This window comes from Eublepharis macularius, chromosome 9 (assembly GCF_028583425.1).
Source record: "Eublepharis macularius isolate TG4126 chromosome 9, MPM_Emac_v1.0, whole genome shotgun sequence".
In the NCBI taxonomy this organism is placed as follows: domain Eukaryota; kingdom Metazoa; phylum Chordata; class Lepidosauria; order Squamata; family Eublepharidae; genus Eublepharis; species Eublepharis macularius.
This window is the reverse complement of record NC_072798.1, coordinates 62674625-62700849: the sequence shown is the minus strand read 5'-3', so window position 1 is coordinate 62700849 and position 26225 is coordinate 62674625. Positions and strand designations below refer to the sequence as shown.

General features: G+C 43.9%; 1 protein-coding gene across 1 annotated transcript in view; it reads right to left on the bottom strand.

Annotated features, from left to right (window-relative positions):
* The window catches only part of PTPRR (protein tyrosine phosphatase receptor type R), a 120388-nt gene extending 94604 nt beyond the window's left edge, over nucleotides 1–25784 (bottom strand). The window contains exon 1 of the mRNA XM_054988751.1: nucleotides 25707–25784. Coding sequence (XP_054844726.1) covers nucleotides 25707–25769 — 63 coding nt within the window. The 5' untranslated portion in view covers nucleotides 25770–25784. The remainder of the gene's footprint in view (nucleotides 1–25706) is intronic.
* Between the last annotated feature and the right edge of the window lie 441 nt (nucleotides 25785–26225).

Here is a 26225-nt window from a genome sequence, read left to right as displayed (position 1 = left end):
TTATGGGTTGGAGCCAGATCTTGTACTTTTCTTTTTTGTTATCAGTACAGCACTAAAGCAGCATAGTAAAAGTGTACAAAAGTCTGATGTATAAAACGAAACAAATAATTCCAAATCATTCAGGGACATGATCCAAAAACTTCTTAGCCTTCCAAGGCAAAATTTGCAATGCAGCCATAATTTCAAATTTTGGAATGGAAAATCAGTAATGGACCTGACATGTTCAAATATCTATTTCAAGGTACACAAACATTACCAACAACTGATAAGTAGTCTAAAGGAGTCTATTATTAACATAAACAAAACATTAACATAGTTTTGTTTCCACACAAATTCTAATCTATATCTGTTTACCTGTTAATGTGTTTCCACACAAATTCTAATCTATATATGTTTATCTGCTCATTAAACATAATGCTAATGTTTAAAAACAGTCCAGTTATTCATAACAAATCTTTTAAGATTGTCTGGCTTTTCTTTACATTGAAACTTACACAGTGATGCCACAGTGATAACCTGTTTTCAACTTGCCTTTTTATTGCAGATATCCTAATTCTACACCTATTTAAGATTTCTACAGCACAAGAACTGTGCTAATCACTAATGATATGAAGAAAGGATAAAGGATGATTTCTAATTCTTAAAAAATGAAATAAATGATCTGATTTTCAAAGAAATCCATCAAGGTTGATCTACATATGATGCAGAAAGAGATAGTCATATTACTATTTCAGTTCAATCACTAATCATGTCCAGAACAAAGCAAGCAGATAGAAAGTGTATATACATGCACATACTTACAAATACATCAATTACATTTGGCACATATTTTATATAACAGCACCATGACCTTCATTTCTGCACAAGAAAATGTAATAACCAATACTTACATAATCATACTTCATTATTGATGTACCTATTGTGGTTGCTTATGACTACTACCAAACAGATAGTCTTTCCTTCAAATTTACCACCACTCATGTACGCAGATTTTAAAATACCCTGATGTTCTACAAGATTACACTGTACAGATAATCCCAGAAGCCTTAAATAGGATACCAGAATTAAAATATATAATTAGCTCACTGGATTAAAATCAGCTTTGGTCATGTTATTGGGCTAGTATCAAATTTATAGCAGAGAAGTTTTGATTGCGACTAAAAGCACCCTATTTTTTCTAAATGTGAATTTCTGGCACTCCTGAGATGCAATCTGACAAGCCATTAACGTCAATGGAATGTGGATTGCACTTTAGGATTACTTTTATAAAATTTCGGCTTTGAAAAGCAGAATTTACAATAGAAAGGCATTTCTGTTATTGCATGAATCAGAATTAATGGGCAATCTTCTACCAAACTTCTTTTTCTTGGAAATAAAAGTATTCAGCATTTGCTGTATCACATCTTTGATGTTAACATTTTTTCTTTATCTCTTTGTGTCATTGTACTCTCTCTTTTGTCCAACTATCTCATTGCAGAGAAACTGTGAAGTATCACCAATTTCATGCAAAACAGGTACTCTATTAATTATCAGAAAGCAGATGCCAGGAGTTAAACAACAAAGTTTACACTCATGTTTCAGGAAAGGTGGGTTCCAGAAAGATTTACATTCCACAAAATGCTATGATCCCACGCCTATTGCAAGAGAACAAGCCGTCCTCTTGCATATTCTTTCATCGAATGTTCTCTCATAGGGTTTAGCATCATAAGGGACAGAGTGCTTTATTTTCTCTTCAGTTCATCCAAACTGGTTCAGCCCTGTACTCTATACACACAGCACAATTTGGTAATCTCATTTGGAACCTAATGCTTGCTGTTGTCTTTGACCATCTGCCCTGAGAGTCACTTTCTGATTGCTGGTGACAGTTACGTACTTCCTTGGGTGTGGTTTGTTTGTTGTTTTGCTTTTGGAAATTTATCCTGATAGGCAGGGCTTTTTTTCTGGGAAAGGGGTGGTGGAACTCAATGAGTTGCCCTCAGAGAAAATGGTCACATGGCTGGCTCAGCGGCATGGAGGGCGATCTAAACTCCCCTCTGTCTGGAGATCAGGGGGCGGGGCCACCAGCCATGTGACCATTTTCAAGAGGTTCCCGAACTCCGTTCCCCCGCATTCCCCCTGAAAAAAAGCCCTGCTGATAGGTCTACCTGAAAACTTCATGATTTCTTATACCAAACATATAAATATAGATTCCTAAACATGAAAAGTGTAAGATGTAGCTGCACCAATAAAAATGTTTTTGAATAGGTATATCAAGAGGATGTAGCTGATGTATTGTTGAACTCTGAGGTCAAATAAAAAATTGCAATCTACAGTAATACATCTGAGTAGAGACAGACTATAAATTGGTACTATTGTCCACTTAAGTCAATATAAGAACTCAGTGCAAGTTTATCTGTCATGGCCCAGTCTGGGTTCAGTGAGAGTGGGGACTTCTCACTGAAAAGGAGTCTCGTGTAGATAGCCATGACTCTTCAGCTGTATCAATCAACTGAGTACAGTTTAAATGCCAAACAAGGTTTACTATTAGAATTGCCAACTCTGGGTTGTGAAATTTCTAAGGAGTTTGCAGTTAAGCCCCCTCTCCAGTGCCCAATGACCACCCCTTCCACCCTACAAAAACAGTGGCTGTGGTGCCTATTAACCCAGGTAAGTAGGGCTATGACACAGGACTCTGCCCGAGAGCCCCTGCTTATGGACTTAAAGTGCGAGGCAGGAAGGAGGGCACACAGTGGCAGGGAAAGAGCACAGCGGGCACTTTGCCTTCATATACAGGAGGACAGCTCAGTAAACCCTCTCTGGAATCCTGGCTCAGGGATCAAAGATGTACAGAAAGGTAAGGGGAGCAAGGGAAGTGGCTGCCCTGGCTTGCTTGATCATGTCCACCCCCCATCCCTCACGCACATGGGCTGCGTCCTCCCCCTAAATGCTGGACTCTCTGGTTGGGGCTCCCAGCATGGGTGGGAGAGGCTGGACCCTGCCCATGAGGAGCCATGGGCCATGCCTAATGAAGGGGAACTTTCCCAGGGAGCCATTCTTGACAGGCTTCAAGACAGCCCTGAAGGGCAGAGTCCCTGGCTATCCCTCCCATACAGCCTTTTCAGCCTGGCTCCAGGAGCATGTGTCCGTGGCAGCTGGCTGACTTGAGTATGCCTCGCTCAGAATCAGCAAAAAGGTTGGTCAGACCCGTCTCCAGAAGGCTCCCCAGAGCAATGCACACGCACAGTCATAACCCTGGATGCACAGTCACACATGCACAATTGTAACCCTGGACAAAGGGAGTTGGTAACCTGTACCCAGACATCCTCTTCGCTTGTGACAGTTCAAGAAAGTCTGTGTTGTACAACAACTCCCTCCCTGGGTGTGTTTGCCTGTGGTTGACTGCTGGTTCCCCCCCCCAAATCTTTCACTTCCCTGTAGGTCTTTCCCTTTGATATCCCGGAGGATGGATTCTGGCTCTGGGCTAGTGAGGATGGGGTGGCCCAGAAGATGCTCCAGACACCTCTGCACCTTGGTTTGGTTCTGCTTCCAAAAAGAGCAGGGGTCCAGTGGCACCTGGAAGGCTTCAGTTTACGTAGCTTACCTCCCCCCTTCTCCCCCTCAGATCCACTGAAGGGAGTGGGGTGGGATTTAAGAATGTTGTCTGTATGTAACTGGCAGGGGATGATGATGACTAGGACTCTCACTCACAGTGCTGCTGGCGTCAGATAAGCCAAGTGGGAAATTGGCACAAGGGGAGGCGAGGTTGCTGCCAGGATGTGGGCGGGGGGGATGTGGTGTGATGGCCAGGCCACACCAATGGAATTCTGGGGCTCCTGCTCCACAAGCCCAACCTTCTCTCCCTTTTGCTTTTGCAGAGGAGGAAAATTGCCCTGAGGCTCTAGTCTACGCCCCCCCCCCCCGCCATGGCTATCCCGGCATCTTTCCACTGAGCCATGCTGATCAGCACAATACTCTCTGTCTGGCCCCAAGTAGCTGCAGGGAACATCACAGTTTTGGGGGGGAGAGGGGAGGTATTGATCCGCTCCTAGATTGAGGAGGTTCTAAAACTAATGACAAGAATGATACCACCCTGGGGGCAAGTGGGGAGGGGTAGGCACCCTTTCTGCACCTTCATGGTAATCCTTCCCCCCGCCAGAGCAGGGTTCCTCTCCGGTCTGGCATCTCTGTTGGGGAGCAGCTATTATGACTGCAGGGGGCTTTCTGCTCTCTGCAGTGCAAGGGAGTAGCATTGGCGGCCAGTGGCAAAGGCAGAAGCAATTGTGGCCAGCGGATTGGCTGCCCCTTTCCCTGCCACTTATGGGGCTGTCAACTGAGGCGATTCTGGGATTGTTGCTGCCAGACTTGCCAGGACAACTGTGTGCTCTCCTGACTGGGCCTAGCTGGCTTGCAATGCCAGCATAGTTTGCTTGCTAAAATCCTTAGGGAGGGAATGCCCGGTGTCAGAGATCCTCAGGCAAGCCTATGGTGGTGGCGAGAGAAGGCTTAGGATTGCATTGTGCATCTTCCAGCAGGCGGTGCTTCAGCTTTGTTCTTCATGGCCACTACTCATCCAAGAATACTATATTCACTCTGTTCTAAAGGCAATTAAGCCGGGCTTGTGAGGGAGGACAAGTCTCAACCAATGAAGCACTCAGTGCAGCAAGCGCAGGCCCTAAAGCAGATTTCTCAGCTGCACTGGAAGAACATCTCTGAAGAAACTAAAAGTAGACTGTCACCTCAGGCAGCTCAGTGCTGCCAAATACAATATTCTGATGAGGGCTACTTCACTGCTCAAGGGGCCACTTGTGTTACAAACAGGAGGGTATACTGATGCATGGCTCACATCTGCAATGCTTCCTAGACTTGTGTCACTGCTGAGATGGGAGGAATTTCCCAACTGTCCATCTTGTGATTTGTTGCAGGCCCCAGCTTGTAGCTGTATTTATTTTTATCGATTAATTTCATTTATACCCAGGGCTTTTTTTCAGCAGGAACATGGTGGAACGGAGCTCCGGAACCTCTTGAAAATGGTCACATGGCTGGTGGCCCCGCCCCCTGATCTCCAGACAGACAGCGGCGCGGAGGGCGATCTAAACTCCCCTCTGTCTGGAGATCAGGGGGCGGGGCCACCAGCCATGTGACCATTTTCTCCGAGGGTAACCCACTGAGTTCCACCACCTCCTTTCCCAGAAAAAAAGCCCTGTTTATACCCCCCTTTCTCCTCAGTGGGGACACAATGCAGTGTACATCATTCTCTTCTCTATTTTGTCCTCTCAACAATCCTGTGAGGTAGGTTCAGTCCTAGCTATGGCCAAATAAAGCCTCTCGTTCTCATTGGCACAAAATGGGGGGGGGGGGAGGTCCCAACATGAAAACACTCTATTGTTAGTGGATACCAGAATTCGCCAAATATATGTAGCTTCCTGAACAAAGGAAGAATAGATTATTTGGCTTCATCCTAAACATAAGACATTTTTAATACTATCTGCAGGTAGGTCGCATGAGTGGAGGGACATCTGCTGGATAAAAATGGCACTGAGCTAGATAAATATGAATATGAAAGTGTATCATTGAAGTTCACATCTATGGAAGGGTCTATAATTTCTCATTTATTAATAAGCGATTTATAAATAAATAAAAATAAATTATATATTCATTATTGTTATTTCAAAAGACAGGAAACTCCTCTTCATTTGTCATCTTCTTACTTTAGGAACAGGTTGTTTAAGCTTCACTATATCATATTTAGATTCCAGCTATATATGACATGTCTGAGAGAGAGCATTCTATTCTATCCAGAATTTTTTCTGCTTATGTCCAACTATTCAACCCCCTCCCCACAAAAAAAAACTGCAAGAAAAGGAGTAGGTACTAGAAATGCTGCCAGTGCTGGCTTCAGGGGCTGGCAACCATGGGCAGCTGCCAAGAGCTCACTGTCCTTGATAAAGGGTTCATCCACTGCCCCCTGGCAAGGACCACAGCTGACCCCCACAAACTGTCTGTATTGCTCTTTGTCCCATGAACAGCAGTTACAATCTCTTCCCGGGCAGTAGCAAGTTCTCTGTCCTATAGGAGGAGGAGACAATGGGTGAGAGACAGCTCCGCAACCACCCCTTTCCACCACTGTTTATTCACCTTCTTGAGCAGTGGCACAGTTTCTGCTTGCCATCTACCATCCAGGGTAGCTTGTGGCTGGGATCAATAGCTGCTATTACCACCTGAGACTGTGGCAACAGCAGCTGGAAGAACCATGATGCTTAGAAAGGGTATTGCTGCCAGCTGCTCATTATGGTTTTTGGTTCCTGCTCATGACAGTCGTTGGCATCAGCCAACACTCTCCTCTACCAACACTCTAATGACTGCTCATTTGCCCACCTATACTCATCTTCTTCTTGTAGCAGCTGAGGAAGAGTAAATGGCACACCAAGGAAAGGTCAATGGAGGGTGAAAAGAAAGAGGAAGTGGCTGCTGAGCAAATGGGTGCATGGTGGTGGGCTCATCAGAAGGACTTCTACTCAGGACTCCAAACACTAGGAAACAGGTCTAAACACTGATGAATTCTTCTAGTGCTTCCAGGGGTCACGGGGGCGCAAGCGAGGATGCATGGGGCTGGGGGTGGGGTATTAACCTTCTGTGCGAGTGCATAGTGTGTGCGCTCTCCTGTGCTCCCCCTTCACAGAGGAAGCCCGGTGTGTGTTGAAACGGAGGTGAGAAAAACTGCCCCTTTTGAGGCAGTTCTCACCCAGCTCATCTTCAGCACTCACGCACACACCATGACTCCTTTGTCCTGCTGGAAAATAAGCATGACAGAGGAGGGAGAGCCTTGGCTCACATGCTATTGGACAGCAGGATTTGTTTCTATTTTCCCACAGCACTGTGTTATTTCTGTGCACCTCCTGCGTTTTCCCCATCTTCCCATTGACATTTCCCAAACCTGTGGTTTCATGATGTTTTGGGAAAGAGTACAGCTAAGCTGTGGAGGTACTCATAGGGACAAGAAATTCATTTCGGGCACATTTAACTAGGAATGTTCAAACTCCCGCTGGTTCAGGTCCCTTCCTGTTCGGTGGTGGCAGCCACTTGATTGGTTGAGATTTTATTTTTTTGATGATCGGTTTGATTTGTTACCTATCTGTGGGTGCTCAGCAGGTCGCCTCAATCATTTTATTTCTTTGTAACCTTTCAGGACAGCGCAACTGGCTTTTCATGCAAGGAGGTTCTCACATAGCCTGATCAAGTTCTTCTACCCACCCACCCCGCAATCTTTGCTGCATAACTGCTCCACTGAACAGGCAAGTGTTTAAATAGACAATTAGATCACTCACAAATCATATAAATCAGTCATCAATAAATGCTGTGTTTCAACACAATTCTGCCCTTCATTTAAAGTAGTGAGACTAATGGTTGCTGATCAGTTTGTATCATTAGCGTCTCTGCACATGTGTGGTTTTGGGAAAATCTGATGCAAAGTGGTTTGGCAAGCATTTGCAGCTGCTTGGCTAAAAACCAAAGAGTCCAATTGATTGGCTCACAGCTGATCACCACCTTCAAACACAGTAAGTTGGACAGTTCGATTTGTTTCCAGTGAAATTTGCAGCATCTCTACTTTTAACTCATTTTTCTCTGCACTATGTAAAACCAACCTGACTTACAATGTAGAAAGACAACATAACATTCAAACTTCCCGCCTCCTTCCCCCCAGCAGCCATTTCCACATCCACCACCAGAGGGCTTATTAAAAAACGTGCTACTGATGTATCATATAATATTATAACTTTATTCCGTTCTTTCTATCAGTTTACCTGAATTTCTACCTTCCATTACAAAAAAGTTAAGTCCGTAGCCCCTTTCATTGTGGAGATATGCCTTTCCCCTTATGTCTCCAAAATGAAAGGGAATAGAAGCTTATTTTGAACATTACAGCTGAAAATTCATGCATATAGCAAGTCTATATAAAAATTGCTGGTATGGGGTGGGGACAGGATTGAAAAATCACCTTAACATTTTTTACTTGACGTAACACAGGGCGATGGCTAAATGCTTTTTATACTTGAACTTATCTTTCAAAAGCTTCCACAAACATTATTCTTTTGCTAACAGAATTAGAATGTTGCTGGAACATTAGGAGATTGTGGATTAATGTTCCACAATCTCCTAATGCACTTGCTGATGGTCCTTGGCCCCAGGGAGGTCCACCTGGCCTCTACCAGAGCCAGGGCTTTTTCGGTCCTGGCTCCGACCTGGTGGAACTCTCTGTCTGAGAAAACTAGGACCCAGCAGGATTTATTATCTTTCTGCCGGATCTGCAAGTCGGAGATGTTCTGCCAGGCATTTGGTGGGGGCTAGGCTGTCCTCTCACTGGCCATGCCACTGAAGACCATCCACCACCCATGCAGGAGCTCATAAGTGTGACGCAGGGCATGATGCAAGAGCCAAGCCCTGCGTCTAAAATGCTGTATTTTAATATTTATATCCGCCAATTTTAATTGTATATCAAATAATGTTTTTATAATATTTTTATTGTTTTTAATCTTTATATAAAAATCATATGTTGTTACACCGCCCTGAGCCTGACGGGGAGGGTGGTCTAGAAGTGTAATATAATAATAATAATAATAATAATAATAATAATAATAATAATAAATAATCCCTGTCCTCTCTCTGCCTGCCTCGCTGCTACAGCAGCTCCTGCCCCACTGCAGTAGGGAGACAGAAGCTTCTTATCTCACCTCCTCCCCACAGCAATGGGGACCTGTTCCCCTCTCCAGCACTCTGCCTTCCCATCCACCCCCTCCCCACCACTCTATCCACTCACCCATCCTTCCCACCTCACTCAGCAGGCTGGCCACTCATCAGCCTGCCCGCTTAGCTCAAGTGCCACTGCCTGTCTGCCATGATGGCTCCCCTTCCCTCACCTATCTTAATAGTGGCTGTGGTGTTGCCAGGTCTTCTCCTGCCCACCTAGCTCATGCAGAGGGGAAACAGCAGTGGCTGCTTCTCCCACTGGCCTTGCCCATCATTTTGCCCTTCCCTCTGCCCGTCTTCCATCACTACCTACCTGCCCCCTTCCCTTACCCATCTCTTGTGCCCCTACTGACATCACCAGGCAAAGTCTCCAATAGAGATATGTTTTCTGTACATGTTTCGACACTGCTCCTCTGTTTGAGGTTATTTATTCCCCCTCTACCCACCCCCTAGTTTTCAGATTGTCATGTTTGGACATGGCTCCAATCCATGGAATTAAGTATCCACAGATTTGGCCACCTTCAGAATTAGATATATCAAGTTGTATTTTACTCATTTGATCCTTTCTTAGGGTAAAGGACAAGTCTATGTGAATAATTTACACTGATTGAATCAAGAGAATTATTAAAATGAAGGACAAACAGTCTAGTGCTGGTCTGTAAGTATGCTGAATATAATTAGACTTTAGACTGCTTAAAATTAATTAATGCTTTAATGTAAGTGGCCTGGTTTGATGCTAATGAAGTTGCTTTCTCTCTTCTAAAGCTTTTTTGGCTTTGATCTGAGAATCTTCAGAACCATGAACTTTTGTCCAAGATCACAGTACATCATCTATTACTTCCTTGAAACAAAAATTTAAAATAAAACTCAACAGACAATCGATAAGAGTCATTTTAAATAGACATGGGACAGCACAATTTATTCCATTAAATGCAGGTTTTGCTCTATATGAAAGAAACTACAGATTTGCCAGCAAAGCAGTGGGTAGTATTCATTAGCCTCTAGGATTGCTCTGCTAATGAACTAAAATCGCATTATTTACAGCACAAATGAAACCATACTAGCAGCCATTTGTCTAAATGAATCATAGCTACAGCAATATCAGCAGATCACAGAAAGGTCAAAACAAAAATAAATATTGATTCTTGGACAAGAAATCAGTATTATCAAATCTGTTAACTCCAAAACTGGAATCACCCTTCTTATTGTAAAAAACTAGCAGAAAAATGACATATCTGTACATTATGAAATCAAATAGGAATCTAGTGCATCATAAATACTTTGAAATCCCATTTGTGACATCAGCTCCCATGTGCACAATGCCACTGAATGCTGCAAAAAATACACACCACACACCTCCAGCAACTGATACATGTATTTATTTATTTAATTACTGGACTTTTAGTTCACTCTCCACGCAGAGCAGGCTCAGAGTGGAATACAACATGGTAATGTATATAGAGATAAAAACAATGGTAGCAGTTACATTGTGTTAAAACATCATCATAATGCAGAGCACAGTGTATTCCCATTGTCCAAATATCGGGGCCTGTGGGGCAGGGTGGCCATCCACCTGTTGACGACCTAGAACAGGAGGGCACATGTGTGTCCCTCCCCACTTGTGGGAGGTTGGTTGGAGAAATCCTCCCCCCTCAACCCCCATAAGCCTGGCAAAACATCTCTGTCTTACAAGCCCAACAGAAAGATAGTAAGTCCGGCTGGGTTTGGGTCTCCAAAGACAGAGAATTCCACCAGGTGGATGCCAAGGCTGAAAAAGCCCTGGGCCAGGCGAGACGAATATCCTTGGGGCCAGGGATCACCAGCAGCTGTTTTTCTGTTGACTGGAGCATTCTCTGGGGAACATAGGGTGAAAGACAGTCCTGTGGGTATGTTGGTCCCAGTCCATTAAGGGCCTTAAAGGTTAAAACAAATATCTTGTACCTGATCCAGAATTCTACTGGGAGCCAATGCAGCTGGCACAGAACAAGTGTAATGTGCTTCCCGAATGGCGTCCGTGTTAGAATACATGCCACTGCATTTCGGACCAGTTGAAACTTCCGGAGCAGGTCCAAAGGTAGCCCAGTGTAAAGCAAGTTACAGTAATCCAATCTGGAGGTGACCGTTGCATGGATCACTGTAGCTAGATCATGCCCAGCCACATAGGGAGCAAGTTGCCTGACCTGATGGAGCTAGAAAAACGCATACCTGGAAACTGCCATGACCTGGATCTCCATTGATAAGGAGGCATCCAGGACCACACCCAGACTCTGCACAGTCAGCACCAGTGTAAGCGCCCCCCCCCCTCCATTAGGTGCCGGGAGCTGGATCCCCCCAACTCAGCTGTCCATGGACCTTCATCTTCATGGGGTTCAACTTCAGTCAACTCTGCTTCAACAGTCCAGTCATAACCTCCAAAGTCTTGGTCAGATTGTCTAGGGTGGAGTCTGGCCAGCCGCCCATCAACAGATAAAGTTGGGTATCATCAGCATACTGGTGACCCAACCCAAAACTCAGCACCAGCTGGGCAAGAGGGCACATTTAGATATTGAACTACATCGAGGAGAGTATTACCCCTTGTGGGATGCCACACACTAATGTGTGGCGTAACAATAACTGCTCCCCAAGCACCACCCTCTGTTTGTTTCAGCTGATATACTCTATCCTGCCAAACTTCGTATAATGTGTTGATGCTATGTAGTTGTGGTTTATATCTATAGCATTACTTTAAAGGAGACAGAATGCATGCTTGTGAGGGGAGGGGGACAGGATCACACCAGCTCAACTCCAACCTGTATCTTCATTTGTATAAGTATGTGTAGATGTATGCACACATATAACTCTCTTTGCATAATCTGCAATACTACTTTTTTGAGGTTCTGATCACATGGAGATAGCAATGGGTCAATACATATATTCAAATGAGGTATAGACAGAGAAGAGGTGCCATGATCCTTCACTCCCCCTACATGTATTCAATATACCTCCATTGTCCAATTCAAAAGGCCTTCTATCTGTTTAAGCCAACACAAAATAGTTAACATGCACCTATGATATAAAACTCAATATAGCCAATATTAACATATAATATAGTATATATTATAATGCTTCATTACACTGGCGCCACTTTTTTATAATGTTCCTTTTAGGCAGTAAACTGGATGTGCATTAGACCAGTCTGAGATCCTGAGAATGCTTTTCACCCATTTCTTACTGGAACACAGCCAAACATGAATTAAGATCCATTACCAATTGTCAGTCAGGAAAGACCTTCAAAGGAAGGACAATAAAAGGATAATATAACATGTATTATAGCAACCTTTATACAGAAAACCTAAGACAGACCAATATGTCGTTCCGTTCCTTACTGTAGTCATGTACTGCTTTTAAAAACATTTTACATGCCACCAATAATACAATTTCCTAGCACTTTTACATCTAACCTGTGATAGGTTAGGTAGCTCTAATCAATCATAGGATCAGAAAAACAGTCACCTTTTCTGATTATTGCTGGTCCATAGGAAGTAGAATACAAAAAAGGGGCCACCCCGGTACAAGCGCAAGCAAAAATACCACGGGATGTGTAGTAAATACACTCAATAAATATACTCAATGAAACCACTCAAAAAATTATCAAAAATACAATTGTAATATATACATACAAAGTGATCTCAAGGATTAATCAATCAAAGTGTAAGTATTTCAACAACCATCCCAATAAATATACCACCAAAGTGCTCGCAGGCACAAACACAATTACATCAATATAGGGGTGCACGCAGGCACTTCCATTCAATTAAATGGCCATGTAGCGGTTTACAATGAATACCACCCACAGCAATAACTTCAACCTCAAGTGGTGAAAATGTCCAATAGCATTCCAACGTCAAAGTGCAATATGAAGAGTTGAGGCTGTATGGGATTTGCCAGCATACGTGATATAAACCCGTTTCGTGAATGGACCACTTCTTCAACAGGCACATTGTTCTTATTTCTAATAAATAACATCATTATAATATCAGAATTAATACATATCTATATTGAAAGACATTATTGCCGCAAGCCCAAATGGCCTTACTCACTGTATCCCTGTGGAGCAGTCTCACATTCTGCCGCAGTGAAGCCGCCAATTAGTCATAGACGCTGTGAGTTCCCTATCTACCTAACAGAATATATAAGCTGACAACTGAAAAGGGCCGTGGCCTCATCATTGAAAGAAGGACCAATAGCGTTCACTAATCACAAAGGTAAAAAAGGGGGTGTACCAAAACAAATACCTATAAGAGCATTGCTTATAAATAACACGTAAGATCCAGAGAATTATTAAATCCACAGGGGGGTAATGTATTAAGCTTATGGATCCACCGAGATTCCATTTGTAGCAGTCTCTGGTGCGCATTGATAGAATTGTCACCGTCTAACACCTCCAGAACCGCCACCCTTAACTCTCTTTGACCCACATGCATCTGCCAAAAATGTTCAACAAGAGGAGCCTCCATGATTTTATGCTTGATTCGTGATAAATGTTCCTGAATCCGCACCTTCAAGGGGCGGGTGGTGCTGCCCACATACAACAAACGGCAGCTGCACCTGATTAAATATACCACCATCGGAGTATTGCAGTTAGAAAAGGTATGTGAGCACAAAGATTTTCCTGTGCTGGGATTAGTGATCTCAGTCAATTTCATTATGAAAGGACAAATATTACAGTTCCCGCAAGGGAAATGCCCTTTTGGGAGTGGCCTCTCTTCTCTCCCTGTGCCAAAGGAGGAATGCACCAAGATGTCTCGTAAGTTTTTTGTCCTTCTGTAACCGATAGATGGTATCTGGTCACAGCCCGTAATGTTGGCAACCAAATGCCAATGTTTCTTAATCACCCCAGTAATTTTAGGTGCTAGATGTGTAAAATCCATTGTCCACTTTATCCGCTGAATGGGACTCCTATGTTTCTCTATTAATAGTTCCACCCTGGGGGTGTGTCTTGCTCTTAAGTTGGCCTCCTGAACAATCTTCGTGGGGTATCCCCTATTTTTAAACGCTCTGTCCAGAATCTTGCTATCAAAGTTATAATCTGACCACCTGGATGAGTTGCGTTTGATCCTGAGGTTTTGTGAGACAGGAATATTTCTCTTAAGATGCTGCGGATGAAAAGATGAATAATGCAAGTATGAGGATCTATCCGTGATTTTTCTAAAAGGACGGACCCCCAGAGAAGAGGATGTGAGTTTAAAGATAGTCACGTCTAGGTAATTGACTGAAGTAGTACTCCCCTGCCAAGTAAATTTTATATTAGGATCGATGTCATTCATCCATATGGCTAGGGGTTCTGAGTACTTGGACTCATCCACCAGGGCTATGATGTCATCAATAAATCTTTTGTACCAAATGATATGTTTGAAAAATGGATTGATCCTGTCATTTAGTAAAAATTTAGCTTCGAGGTCGGCCATATAGAGGTTGGCTATACTGGGGGCGGCGGCGCACCCCATAGCCACCCCTTTTATCTGATAGTAGAACTGTGTCCCCAATTTGAAATAGTTATATTCCAACAGTATGTCCAAAATATTCAGGAGAAAGGGAGTGCTAGGGTGTTGGTCCCTCCTCGAATACAGAGCTGCTTCTACCATAGGAAGTAGCAGGAGTAGCATAAAATGGAGCCAAACAGCAATGGTAGTTCTAAACTCCTGCATCAGGAAGTACATCAAAACATTTCCTGCTGCACTTCTTTGTTCCAGCAGTTGTTCGCTTTTCTCCCTCCTCTCCTCTTTCTCGCCTTTTGATTGGTCAGTGCGGACCCCAAAGTTGCACCCATCCTCAGCTCAACCCTGCATGCATTTGCGCAATCACGTTTATTTTTAAATAGATCAAATATGCAGTAATGTTTCTGCGTTGTTTATCCTTCCTCCATCATCACATGTAATGAAGGAGCCTGGTGCACTTGCGCTGCAAGACTGGGCCGCAGCCTGGAGCCATGTCGCTCTGCGGGGCTGGGGGGAAGAGGCAGCAACGCTCTAGCCCACCCACCCGCCTGCTGCCACGCCACCCCAGAGAAGTCAGGTGTGCTTGCTCTGCAAGGCTGGGCGGGGGGAAGAGGAAGCGACACCCGCCCATCCGCCCGCTGCCACACTGCCCCAGAGAAGCCAGGTGGGTGCGAGTCTGGGTGGGAGGAAGTGGCAGCGATGCTCCAGCCTGCCTGCCTGCTTGCCGCCCCGGAGAAGCCGGGTGCGCTCGCTCTGCGAGGCCGGGTGGGGGGAAGAGGCAGTGACGCTCCAGGCCGCTCGCCCGCCACTACACCATCCCAGAGAATCTAGGTGCGCTCGCTCTGCAGGGCTGGGCAGGGGGGGGAGGTTGGGAAGAGGTTGTGAGCCGGGGATTGAACCTGAGACTTTTTGAATCCCCAAACAGATTACTCCCTGCAAGGAAATTCTTTTGGGGGAGATCCTGGGACAATGAACTAATGAAGAACACAGGGAGGGGCAGGATTTTGTAGTAAAATGAAGAAGCAACATCATCACATCGTTACAGCACATGCTCAAATTTTTTTTAAAAGTGTGACATTACATCCAAAGCCCACAAAGCCTGCAACTGGACCGGTACCTGTTAACAAGAGTAAAATGAAAAAATGGACGCACAATCGAATAGGCAGTGGACAGTGTAAAATGGGTGGGTGAAAATCAGAAGCCACTGCGATCGGGTCAACTGCTGAGAAATAGCGATTTTGACCGTGAGTGTGAAAAGGGCCCAGGTCACAAACATGTTTTTCTTCAGAACCTGATTTGCTGAAATTCTAGAAAACAAAATAATTAAAATGCATAACGTATGTTTGGCTTATGTTATAATATATACTGCTAATTACTTGATTTTATTTTTACATTATGTACAATGTTAACATATATCTAATTCTCTGTTATTTTTCTAGCCCATTCTGCACTGGGGACATAACTCCTCACTTGCTCTGATGAAAAGCTGAAAGGCATGGAATTGGCTTGTATGTGGCCATTCATATCTCTCATTGGAGCAGCGATGAATCGCTGGCAAAGCTCTGTTCCTGCCTCCTTCTCTGTTGCTCCAAAGCATCAGTTTCTCCACCATGGGATAAAAAGAGAATCTAAAACTCAAATACCTGAAATCCAGATATTTAGCTCCTTATACAATATTCCCACTAGTGCAAAAGCAAAAAGAATAAAAAAAAATTTCCTCCTGCCCGCTTTCAAACCAGCGATTCCTCAATCCTGCACAAAGAAAAGAAGGGAGGGGGAAGAATGGAAAGGAGGGGAGAGGGAGTGGCTGGCTAGATGAGAGTAGCCAATCACAATGCAGTGGACTGGCAGGGAGCAGGACGGGGGGGGGGGAAGAGGGGGGAACACAAAGAAAAGGGAATAAACAGTATGCATAGGGAAACAGCCTACCACAAAGTGGATTTTTAAAAAAAGTCAGAGTATAAGTGCTCCTAGGAAAGCCAGGGAAAAGCTACATAGCAGCCAGAGTGATTACTCATGGTGGCAAACCTGTTGCAGACGGTCATAAAAAAAACACTTCAGCATGGGAACTGAACCAGCAAAACAGACCGGTGCAGACTTGGCTTCTGTTTCTCACATGTAGTGATTTAAAGATTCTACCAAAATTTTCTCTTATAATAATGCCATCTAATGTGGTACTCCACAGTACAGTCAAACAAAAGAGCAACAGGACTACTGATTGCGGGTCACCCACCAACATGTATTACAAGACAGAACTATTAATATTAAATAAATAACTACACCCTGTTAAATATGCGTTTGTTAAGTGCCATCAAGTTGCTTCCAATTTACAGTAACCTTATGTATTAATGCCTCTAAAACATCCTATCATTGACAGTCTTGTTCACGTCTTGCAAACTGAAGGCCATGGCTTCCTTCCAAAGACCTCTGAGCATATAGGGCTGCACTTCCCCAACTTCCTTCCCAGATATGAGGCCAGCCCACAGCTCCAGGAGACTTGCAGCTCAATCATCCTCCAGTCCCTCTGGTGGTAGTTGTTTTATAGTGTGAACCACCTACCAATGACAAACCCTACTGGGCTTTGGCCTTGCCCACTTTCCTAGAATATGGGTAGCTGCCTCATTAGTAGGGATCCCAGTCCCCAGGTGGGGGAGGGGCAATCTCCCACTTCCACCCTCCACCCCCCCCCCCACCCGCCTGGCTGATGGAGGGGAAAGGCATGGGAATGGGCCTGCCAGGTGGGCTTGGGGGAGCAGTGCAACAACTTCACTTCCTGGGAGTGATGTCATCATGCCGCCCCAAGGGTGCTCCCGTGCTTCGCAGTGAGCCAATTTGGATCCCAAAGAGGCCAAATTGGACCCATTTGGGGCCCAAATCAGCCCACTGTGAAGCATGTGTGCATCCCTGAGCCTACACAATGACATCACTTCCCAGAAGTGATGTCATTGTCCAGGTGCAGGGGTGCACATGTGATGAGGGGGACTCTCTAGGACAACATGAAGGTGAGTGTCGGGTCCCCCTCCCACTGGAAGGATAAGGGGAACTGGCGACCCTACTCATTAAAGAATGTTGCTCAGAAAAACTACAGCTGGTATGTTAGATCCCCATGTGGCTCCCAGGCCACCAGGAATATCACTGCTCTAGGACATTACACAGTGAGAAGATAGCCCTTGGCAAGAAAAGAAAAGCATGTTGTTTTTCATCTGAATTTTTATTTCCACAATGAAAGCCCTGGATGAGACGGCATGCAACCCTCTGGCTGTCGCTGAAACACAAAACAGTTACCTATGCTATGCCATTTTTGGAGAATTCTAGAAGTCCCAGCATGACATATGGAGACCCAGTGGTCACCAAGGCAGACATGTGGTCAGATCCTGGTTCACACACACCTTTCCCTTATTCCTTGTTAGTTCTTTTTGGCTGCCACGTTTTCCACCCTTCAACGGGATTTTGCTTAAGCAGAACTATACAAGAGGCAGCATCACTCTCTTTGCCAAAAAGTATTAGATTGATTTCAAATTAGCTATAGAATGGAGTAGAAAATAAACCTAAAACAATTGGTTTTAGCTGATACATGAAAACTGATACATTAAAATGTTTGTGTTCCTTTTCTTTTAATGTTTTGGAAGATGACAAAAAAATAAGTAAAACAAATATGTGCTTTGGGGTTGGTTTAATGTCGAGTGGGCTCCAACACAATCTTTTCTGCTATCTCCACAAAGACTGACATTAAACACAATGCTGGCAAAATAGTTCATCCCATAATTATTGCTGCTGCAGTGCACTGAAGAAAGCAAAGAAGAAATGAGGCCACCCAATGCAGGCACTCCCAAGTTCTTTGTGCAAACAAATCTAGAATGACAGAGCTGAAAAGAGGCTGGAGGCTACCGAGGGCTACTTGCAAGGCATGAGGAATGCTTGCTGTGTGTGCTTATAACAATTATTCACAGAAAGGGTAGGAAGAATTTTTTCCCCACTGGTAAATGAGAGTTTCAAGCCCTGCAGGTCCTGAAGGGCTGTTCATGTAGCAAAACCATACTGAGCCATTAAAAAAAGAAAAACCACACTGAGCCATAAAAAAGGAAAGTGGCCAAATGGGAGGAACAATGATAATAAATGGAAATTAAGTAAGAGACATACGTAGAATGACCTACTTCTACAACACATACTGCCTGAAGATATCCTAGGTAGAAGCTAGTGGGAGGCACAAATCCAGTTTTAAGAATGTTTCTACCTTGAATGGAGTAAAACCTGAAATTTGTGCTTGATTAGCCAGCCTAGAAAAGGATGGCGTTCTTTCCGTTTCCCTTGAATATTTCTTCTTGTGTCGGGCTAAAATCATTCCTGGCAAATTATGTGGAACCAAGGAAGCTCCAGGCTAGCTGAGAGGTAAGTCTTTATCAAACCTTTAAGTTACGAGGGCAGAGGAGAGTGAGGATGCAACACAGCTCTTCAGCCAGCAGATTCCTGCTACCAAGAGGCATACACAGGGCCAAGCTACACATGACGAATGACACTTGAACGGCAAGTGGATTGAGTGGAGGGCAAGTGAACAGGGAGAAATACACTTGCCATTCAAGTGTCATTTGTCATGTGTAGCTTGGCCCTCAGTTACATTGCAGTGGAAGTCCTTATTGGGATTAGCTTTCAGGTGAAGTGCAAATTCCAAACAAACAGAAAAATCCCAATAGCCAACATTTTTTTCCAATCACATAACTTCTCTCTCCTCATGGGAATTCTGGGATATGGCGGCTCACTAAAGCTTTTGGCACACTTGTAAATCCAGTCATGCTCTCCCCCTTCTGCCTTCTTTTCTTTGCTTCTCTTCTGCTGACTGGAGACCACTAGGACAGCCAGGTCTCCTGCCAGCAACCTGTGCTTCCTACTACAGCTTTAGGCAGGAAAAGATTTTTTAAAATTGCCGTCATTACATGTGATGTAATGCCACTTCTGGGGAAAACCTGACAGTGACATCACATTACTCTGGGAATTACTGGAAGCTCTATGGTTTATAACCCACACATCTAGTTTGGCCCTTAGACAGCTGCAAACTAGATGCCTCCAGGAAGCCCATAAGGAAGGCATGGAAGTAGCATTGCCAACCTCCAAGTGAGGCTGGAGATCTTCTGGAATTACAACTGATCTCCAGGCCACAGACATCAGTTCCCCGGCAGGCAAGCAGTTAAGCCACGGGGAGATTGCCTGCCACTGGCGAGCACCTGGTATCCCCATCCTGTCCCCTCCCTTTTCAGGCTCCATCCCCATAATCTCCAGGAATTTCCTAGCCTGGAGCTGGCATGCAACATGGAAGCAAGAGCAATAAAAGCATCTTCCCTGAATCTCTTTAACACCCCTTGTGGCACTTATGGCCATCTCTACGAGTCTCTCTACACGAGACATCATACATGGGGATGCTCAAGTGAAAGATCTTACACTTGTTCTCCCACTGTGGATACACATACACTGAGAGACAGAAGACCACACAGAAAGCATGTCACTTGAGTGTCTCCATGTGAGATGTCTTGTGTAGAAATACCCCCCATTCCCATTCTGCTGGGGGAAAGTACCCAGGCTAGAACAATGGACTATCGACAGGACCTTTTCGCTTTAGGTTTAGGGGTGAATTCTGAATCATATGGAATCACTTAGATCACTTGGATCACTTAGAAATGGCATCCCTGCTGCTTCTTAACAAAAAATCTTGACATGTGAGATATAACCAATGTTTTCTTGCAACAGAAAGGTCGCGGATGTTGCATAAAATTATCCCTGAAAAGGAAAAAAAATGATATTTCCTACCCCATACAAACAAAAGGCTCAGCATTATCCCAGAGTGGCTCTAGAGATTACCCATTAGCGCAGTTGCTTGACTGATAGATTCACAAAACAATTATTTTGTCTTGGGTATATGGCCACAGAACTCCTGGAATTTGCAATGGATGTGCTTCAAGGGGATTGTTCAGTGGTGGAGAGTCTGCATTTGTGCAGACAGATTTTCTAAAGCAAAATTGCATAAATTCGGATTCTAAAATCTGACTCTCTGGTAACTGCTTGCAGTATGACAGCTTCCTTGGAACACTGAAGAAGCCAAGCTGTCAAAGAGCTTCCCCCAAGATGTTCCTGAGGGAATATGCTTATCCTTACTGAGCTTGGCAGTCAGCCCTCCACCCAGAATAAAGCTTTGACATTTTATCCATCCCAACAAGGCAGTTGTCAATAACATGGGTTCTCAGATTTACTAACAGAAGGCTTAGCCCTCTGAACAGAAGATAACATTGTGCTTAATTCATACTGGGGCACCTAGACAACTTGCCCATATTGTTCTTGTTTGACCTGGCTTCATAACAAACAGTGCCTATCCCTACTTTGCACAGATATATTATCTACTTTTCCCACTAGGAATTTAATGGAACTTTATATGGACAGTTATGTAAGCATGACCAATAGCAAATATACTTCATTCAGGTATTTTAAAAAAATCATTGGAAGTATTCAAAACATATCTAGGGACCTTTCAAGTTCAATTCTTGTCACACAGGATGTCATATTAAATTAAGGTTGCCAGGTCCCCTTACACTCCAGGTGGGAGGTGGAGATCTGGCACTTACCTGAGTGCTGCCCTCGCGCATGTGCAAAGCACACATGCATGCTCCCACCTGCATGATGACATCACTTCCAGGATCACCGCGCAGGCCACGCGCCGCTCCTGGGAGTGCTCCAGTGCTCCACAGCGAGTTAAATCAGGCCTGATTCAGGCTGATTCCGGCTGCTGCAGGGCCAGGGCTATGTGACAGGCCTTGGAGTGCTCCTGTGCTCTGCAACAGCCCAATTTGGCCTGAATTGGGCCAGATTCAGGCTGAATCAGGCCTGATTTGGGTCAAAATCGGCCTACTGTGGCAGGCCTTGGATTATTCCTGTGCTCCACAGTGGCCCAATTCAGTCTGGATTTGGGCCCAAATCAGCCTACTGATACTAGGGTGACTCAAAAAGCTCTTCATATCTAAATCTGAGTATTATTCAGCTCAGCCTGAAGAGTGAAAGCAGTGGAGTCCTACTCCTATGGCCAGATACTGAGCTCACTGTAATGAGAAGAAGCGTTTCTTCCTCAGTGGAACAGATTTTGGAGCCAGGTTTCCACAGTCTTCTATAATATTAATTAAAAGAATTTGTATGCCACTTTCCTACCCAAATAGGGTCCCCACGGTGTTATACATTAAAACATCAAAAAAACCCCACATTTTAAAACAATTTAAATTTAAAACAACATTTTTAAAAGTATAAAATAATTCAATAAACACACAATACCAAGAATAGGGAAGAGGGCCAATAACAGTTATTGGGGGTATGCTAAACGGAGCATAAAGTCTTCACCCACTAGTAGAAGGCAGTAATAGAGGGGGATATATGAATCTCTCTGGGGAGGGAATTCCCAAGTTTGGGCACTTCAACTGAGAAGGACCTTCCTTGTGTTGCCAACCCTGTAGCCTCAGATGGTGCGGGTATACAGAGCAGGGCCTCCAAAGGCAACTGGAGTGGGCGAGTAAGTTCATTTAGTGTGTGCCTATTACTCCGTTCATGGTTAAGGCTTTTGGCTTAGTTGGAGGATGCTCATAATTATGCTGCTTCCTTATTGTGTGCATTTTCACTCTCTCTTTCCCAATCATTGGCTTCCACAGCTAACCTCTCCCCTTCAAAGCAGGTGGTGCCTCCACAGGCATTGTTTGCTGGCTACAGCAGTTTTTATCCATATGGTCTTTATCCATTCCTGCTTCTTGCACAACTGTTCATTGTTGTATTTGAATTAAAAGGCATATCTTGAGAGCCAGTTTGGTGTAGTAGTTAAGAGCGGCAGGTCTCTAATCTGGAAAGCCAGGTTTGATTCCTCACTTCTCTGCTTGAAGGCAGCTTGGGTGACCTTGGGTCAGTCACAACTTCTAGGAGCTTTCTCAGCCCCACCCACCTCACAGGGTGATTGTTGTGTGGATAGTAACAACACACTTTGTAAACTGCTCTGAGTGGGCATTAAGTTGTCCTGAAAGATGGAATATAAATGGATGTTGTTGTTATTATATTAAAAGAACCGCCGCCTCCTCCTCCTGTATTGTCTTGCTCACCAGTTAAGATCTTCTGCTCTCTGTGCCCCTATCAGCAGAGGTGCGGTGGGTGGGGCAACTAGAGACAGGTGGCTCCTTGCTTGTGGAAAGTCCTTCCCCTTGAGGCTCCCCTGGCACCTACCTTACTTTCATTAGGTCCCAGGCCAAAATGTTTCTATTTACCCTGGCTTTTAACTGAGAAGATCCCTTTTAAAAAGTTTCTGGTCTGCTTCAAGCCCCAGGGCCAATTTATCAATGTCCTAGCAGGTTTTTAATGATCCTGTTTTATGGGATTTATTTGTTTTAATGTTTTGCTGGCTTGTGGATATTGTTTTATTGTTTTGTTGTGAGCTGCCTTGGACAGCATGTCCATTTTCTAAACAAAGAAATGAACATTTATAAAACAAAGCTTTTGCCTGTAACGTCCTACCCAGTTTTAATACTGACAAAGACCAGGAGGTATATCCGTTCCAAGAACCACTGCCTGGAAATGTAGAAATCAGGGAATTACTGGGAAAGTAGGAATTCTGTTCTTATGGGCCCGCAACACTGAAAAGCCACAGCCTGTGGAACTTCTCCAAACTGTTATACTAATGTCTGCTGAGACTGTGTGAGATGTGGGGAGCAGCAGAGTCCAAGCCCAGCCTGGAAGTTCTTATAACGCCTTGACACATCATCTTCTGTATCCTGTCATCTCTAACCATCTTCCTCCAGCCGGGATTGTAGCGAGGTCCTTTCTAATATCATCAAGGCCTTAGAATTAAAACCTGCTTTGGGTGGGAAACTGCACCATCATCTACACAGAGTATGTAGGGATCAGTGCAAGCTAAAATCCCTGGCAACTGCAGAGCAAGTGATGGGATGTATCTGGCAGGTACTTGCAATTAGTACCACAGGAAGAACATTTCTTGGTAAATGGAATGCAGGCCGTGTGCTTCTCTTTCATTAGCCACAGGTTAAAAAAAAAAGATAAAGAAATATAACTGGGGGATAGTATTTCTGGGGCCCTAGACAAAATTAGGGCCACAGAATCACCCTACAACCACCCTACCCCATATTCAAGTACGGGGCAACCCTTGACCTCTGCAAGGTGGGCACAAGGGGGTGTGCAGGGCAGGTGCTAACCCTGGCAGCCACAGCCCAAGCCCTGAAGGGACAGGCAGGCTGCACAGCAGCCAGCTCTTCCTCTTCTTTCCCTTCCATGGAGGAGCCATGGTTGGTCAGGGGACCCCCCAGTCAGGGGCCCAGGGCACCTGTCCAAGATGCCCATGGCTAAGACTACCCCTGAATATAACCCTTAGAATTTAAAAAGTTTTGTATATTCTCACAAACACAGGTTTTATCTCATGAAAGGTATCGTTCCAGCTACCTTCCAGAAAACTCAAGGCAACCGCATTAAAAAATTTAATCAAGTTAATTTCTCAGCTCTTTCTTATCCACCAAACATTCTTTGGCTCCATCCCTTCTTTATATTCTTTGCAGAAGAGCAGAACAAGGTCAGGTGCTCCTAGCATATCACTATTATGAGCACAGCTGTGTTATGAGAGGAAGGTTAACCAATAAAATCCCCATTCAGAAATGTGTTAAGCAAGGGTGTGTACTTGCTCCCCCGCCCCTTTTTAATCTTTTTCTTGCCGATCTAGCTCGCTTTTTGGAATCAGTGAATGGTCACCCACCCAAATTAGGAGGCCAATCAATACCCCTTCTTCTTTATGCGGATGATACTGTTATTCTATCCCTTACCAAAATTGGCCTTCGAAGGTATTTAGAAGCTTTCAACAACTACCGTCAATTGAATTTACTTTCCATCAATTACTCTAAATCAAATGTGGTCGTATTTTCCAAAAAATGGGCTCCACGTAGGTGGAATATTGGGAATGTTAGAATAGAACAAGTTAAATGTTATAAATACCTGAGTATTACCTACAATTATAATCTTAACTGGTCGGTGCACCAGAACAGAACTATGAAATTAGCCAGGGCCTCTCTAAACCAATTAAAGCATTTTTTCTTTATTACAGGGAATCAATATGTTCCCGCAGCAATTAGAATATTTAATTTCAAATTATTACCTCAAGTTCTATTTGGTATTCCCATATGGCTTAAAGCCTTCAATCAAGATGTGGAAAATCTACAAGCAATATTTCTTAGATAAGTCATGGGAGTTCCCAAATGTGTATCTTATTTTACAATTTGTCTAGAAACTGGCCAAAATCTGATTGGTACTAAGGCCTGGATTTTGGCAAAATGCAGCTAGCTTAAACTTCACTTCAGAGCTGAACCGGGCTCCCTTTTAAACTCTTTGAAAAACAAATTGCAGAATACGATCTGGGATGCTACAAACAAACTCAAACTTAATCAAATTGGAATCGCCCTTGATGATTTAGCTTTAGCTGATGAATCGTACATCTTTAAATCAATCAAACAATGATTTATAGACATTGAACAGCAAAAACTGCGTCCAGCTCAGCCTAGCCTGTATTCACCCGCCATGCTTGGCCTTGTTGGTCTTCCAGGTAGGATGACTTATTATCTTCATGCTCTTCTTGATATTCCCTCACAATGCAGAGCCTTTTTATTGGCCAGGGTGAATGCATTCCCTTCCAGGATGCTTTCTGGCAGGTATCTCCAGATCCTGAGGCAAAAGCATCTATGTCCGTGTGGTCTTAATTCCTTAGACACAATTGGCCATATAATTTTAAATTTTTATGAGTCTGCCTGGGAATGTTTGCTTTCTAATTTATTACATTCTAAAAGTCTTGAGTAATAACCTTAAATGTCAGTTTCTTCTAAATGATTTGGTTCCTGAAAGTACTGTAGCAGTTGCTAATTTTTGTGTGGAAGTTCTTAAACTTAAAGGTAATTTTAATTAGTAGTTTGTATGGCTTTTTATCATGAAAGTTTTTATATTTTATGGATCGAATACCTTATCAATCTTGTGATTGTTATTATGCCAATAAAGATTGATGATGATGATGATGATGAGCAGTGTAGAGATTTCTAAAATGTCTTCCAACATCCAATGGATATTGGTTTTGTTCGGGATGGATCTGCAAGTCTCATCCCTTGATTTAAACATTGTAGATACCATCGGCTGCTTGTGACATTGCCGCCAGTGTTCTCTTGTGGTAGCCTTAGGGTTGCCAACCTCCAAGTGGAGCCTGGAGATCTCCTGGAGTTACACCTGAACACCAGGCTACAGACATCAGTTTTCCTGGAGAAATTGGCTACTTTGGGGGGTGGATTGTATGGCACTATATCCCTCTTAGGGTCCCCCACCCAAGCTCCACCCCCAAATCTCCAGGAATCTCCCAACCCTCAGTTGGCAATCCTAGGTAACTTCCACCACTTCTACAGACCAGAAAACATTTAGAATGCTGGGAGCAGGAAAGCGCCAGCAGAAGACACTTACCACAGTAATCACATTGGCTGCTGGAACTGGTAGGTTTTCCACTTCCTGGTCCTCACCTGTCATTGCTAAGAGATTGAGCGATGGGTCATGTGCAGGTCTGGAGAATGCTGATTTAATTATAATGGCTGGATGCAGCTTGCTTATTTTCACACGAGAAGACAAATGAGATCTGAGTCCATAATCTTTCTGATCACTTGTATCCAAACTTTTCTCAACACTTTGCACATGATGATAAATGAAGATAGGCCTCCCGCTCTTTCTCTGATGAATTGCCAAGAAATGGTCATTGTCTCCTGAAGAGCAACCTGTGAACAACAAGAGAGAGGGAGAGAGAGAAATACTAATGAATTTAAAAGAAAAGAACCTGATTATTATTTTATTCTTACTTTTTAAATCTATTTGGTAATTCCCATTTAATACCATCCAATACCAGTACTTGAGAATACAGAATAAAGCAATTTGAACATGGTACTTTTATGTTTCTTCTGGGCACACGTTTAACTTCTTAATTGAAGTTCA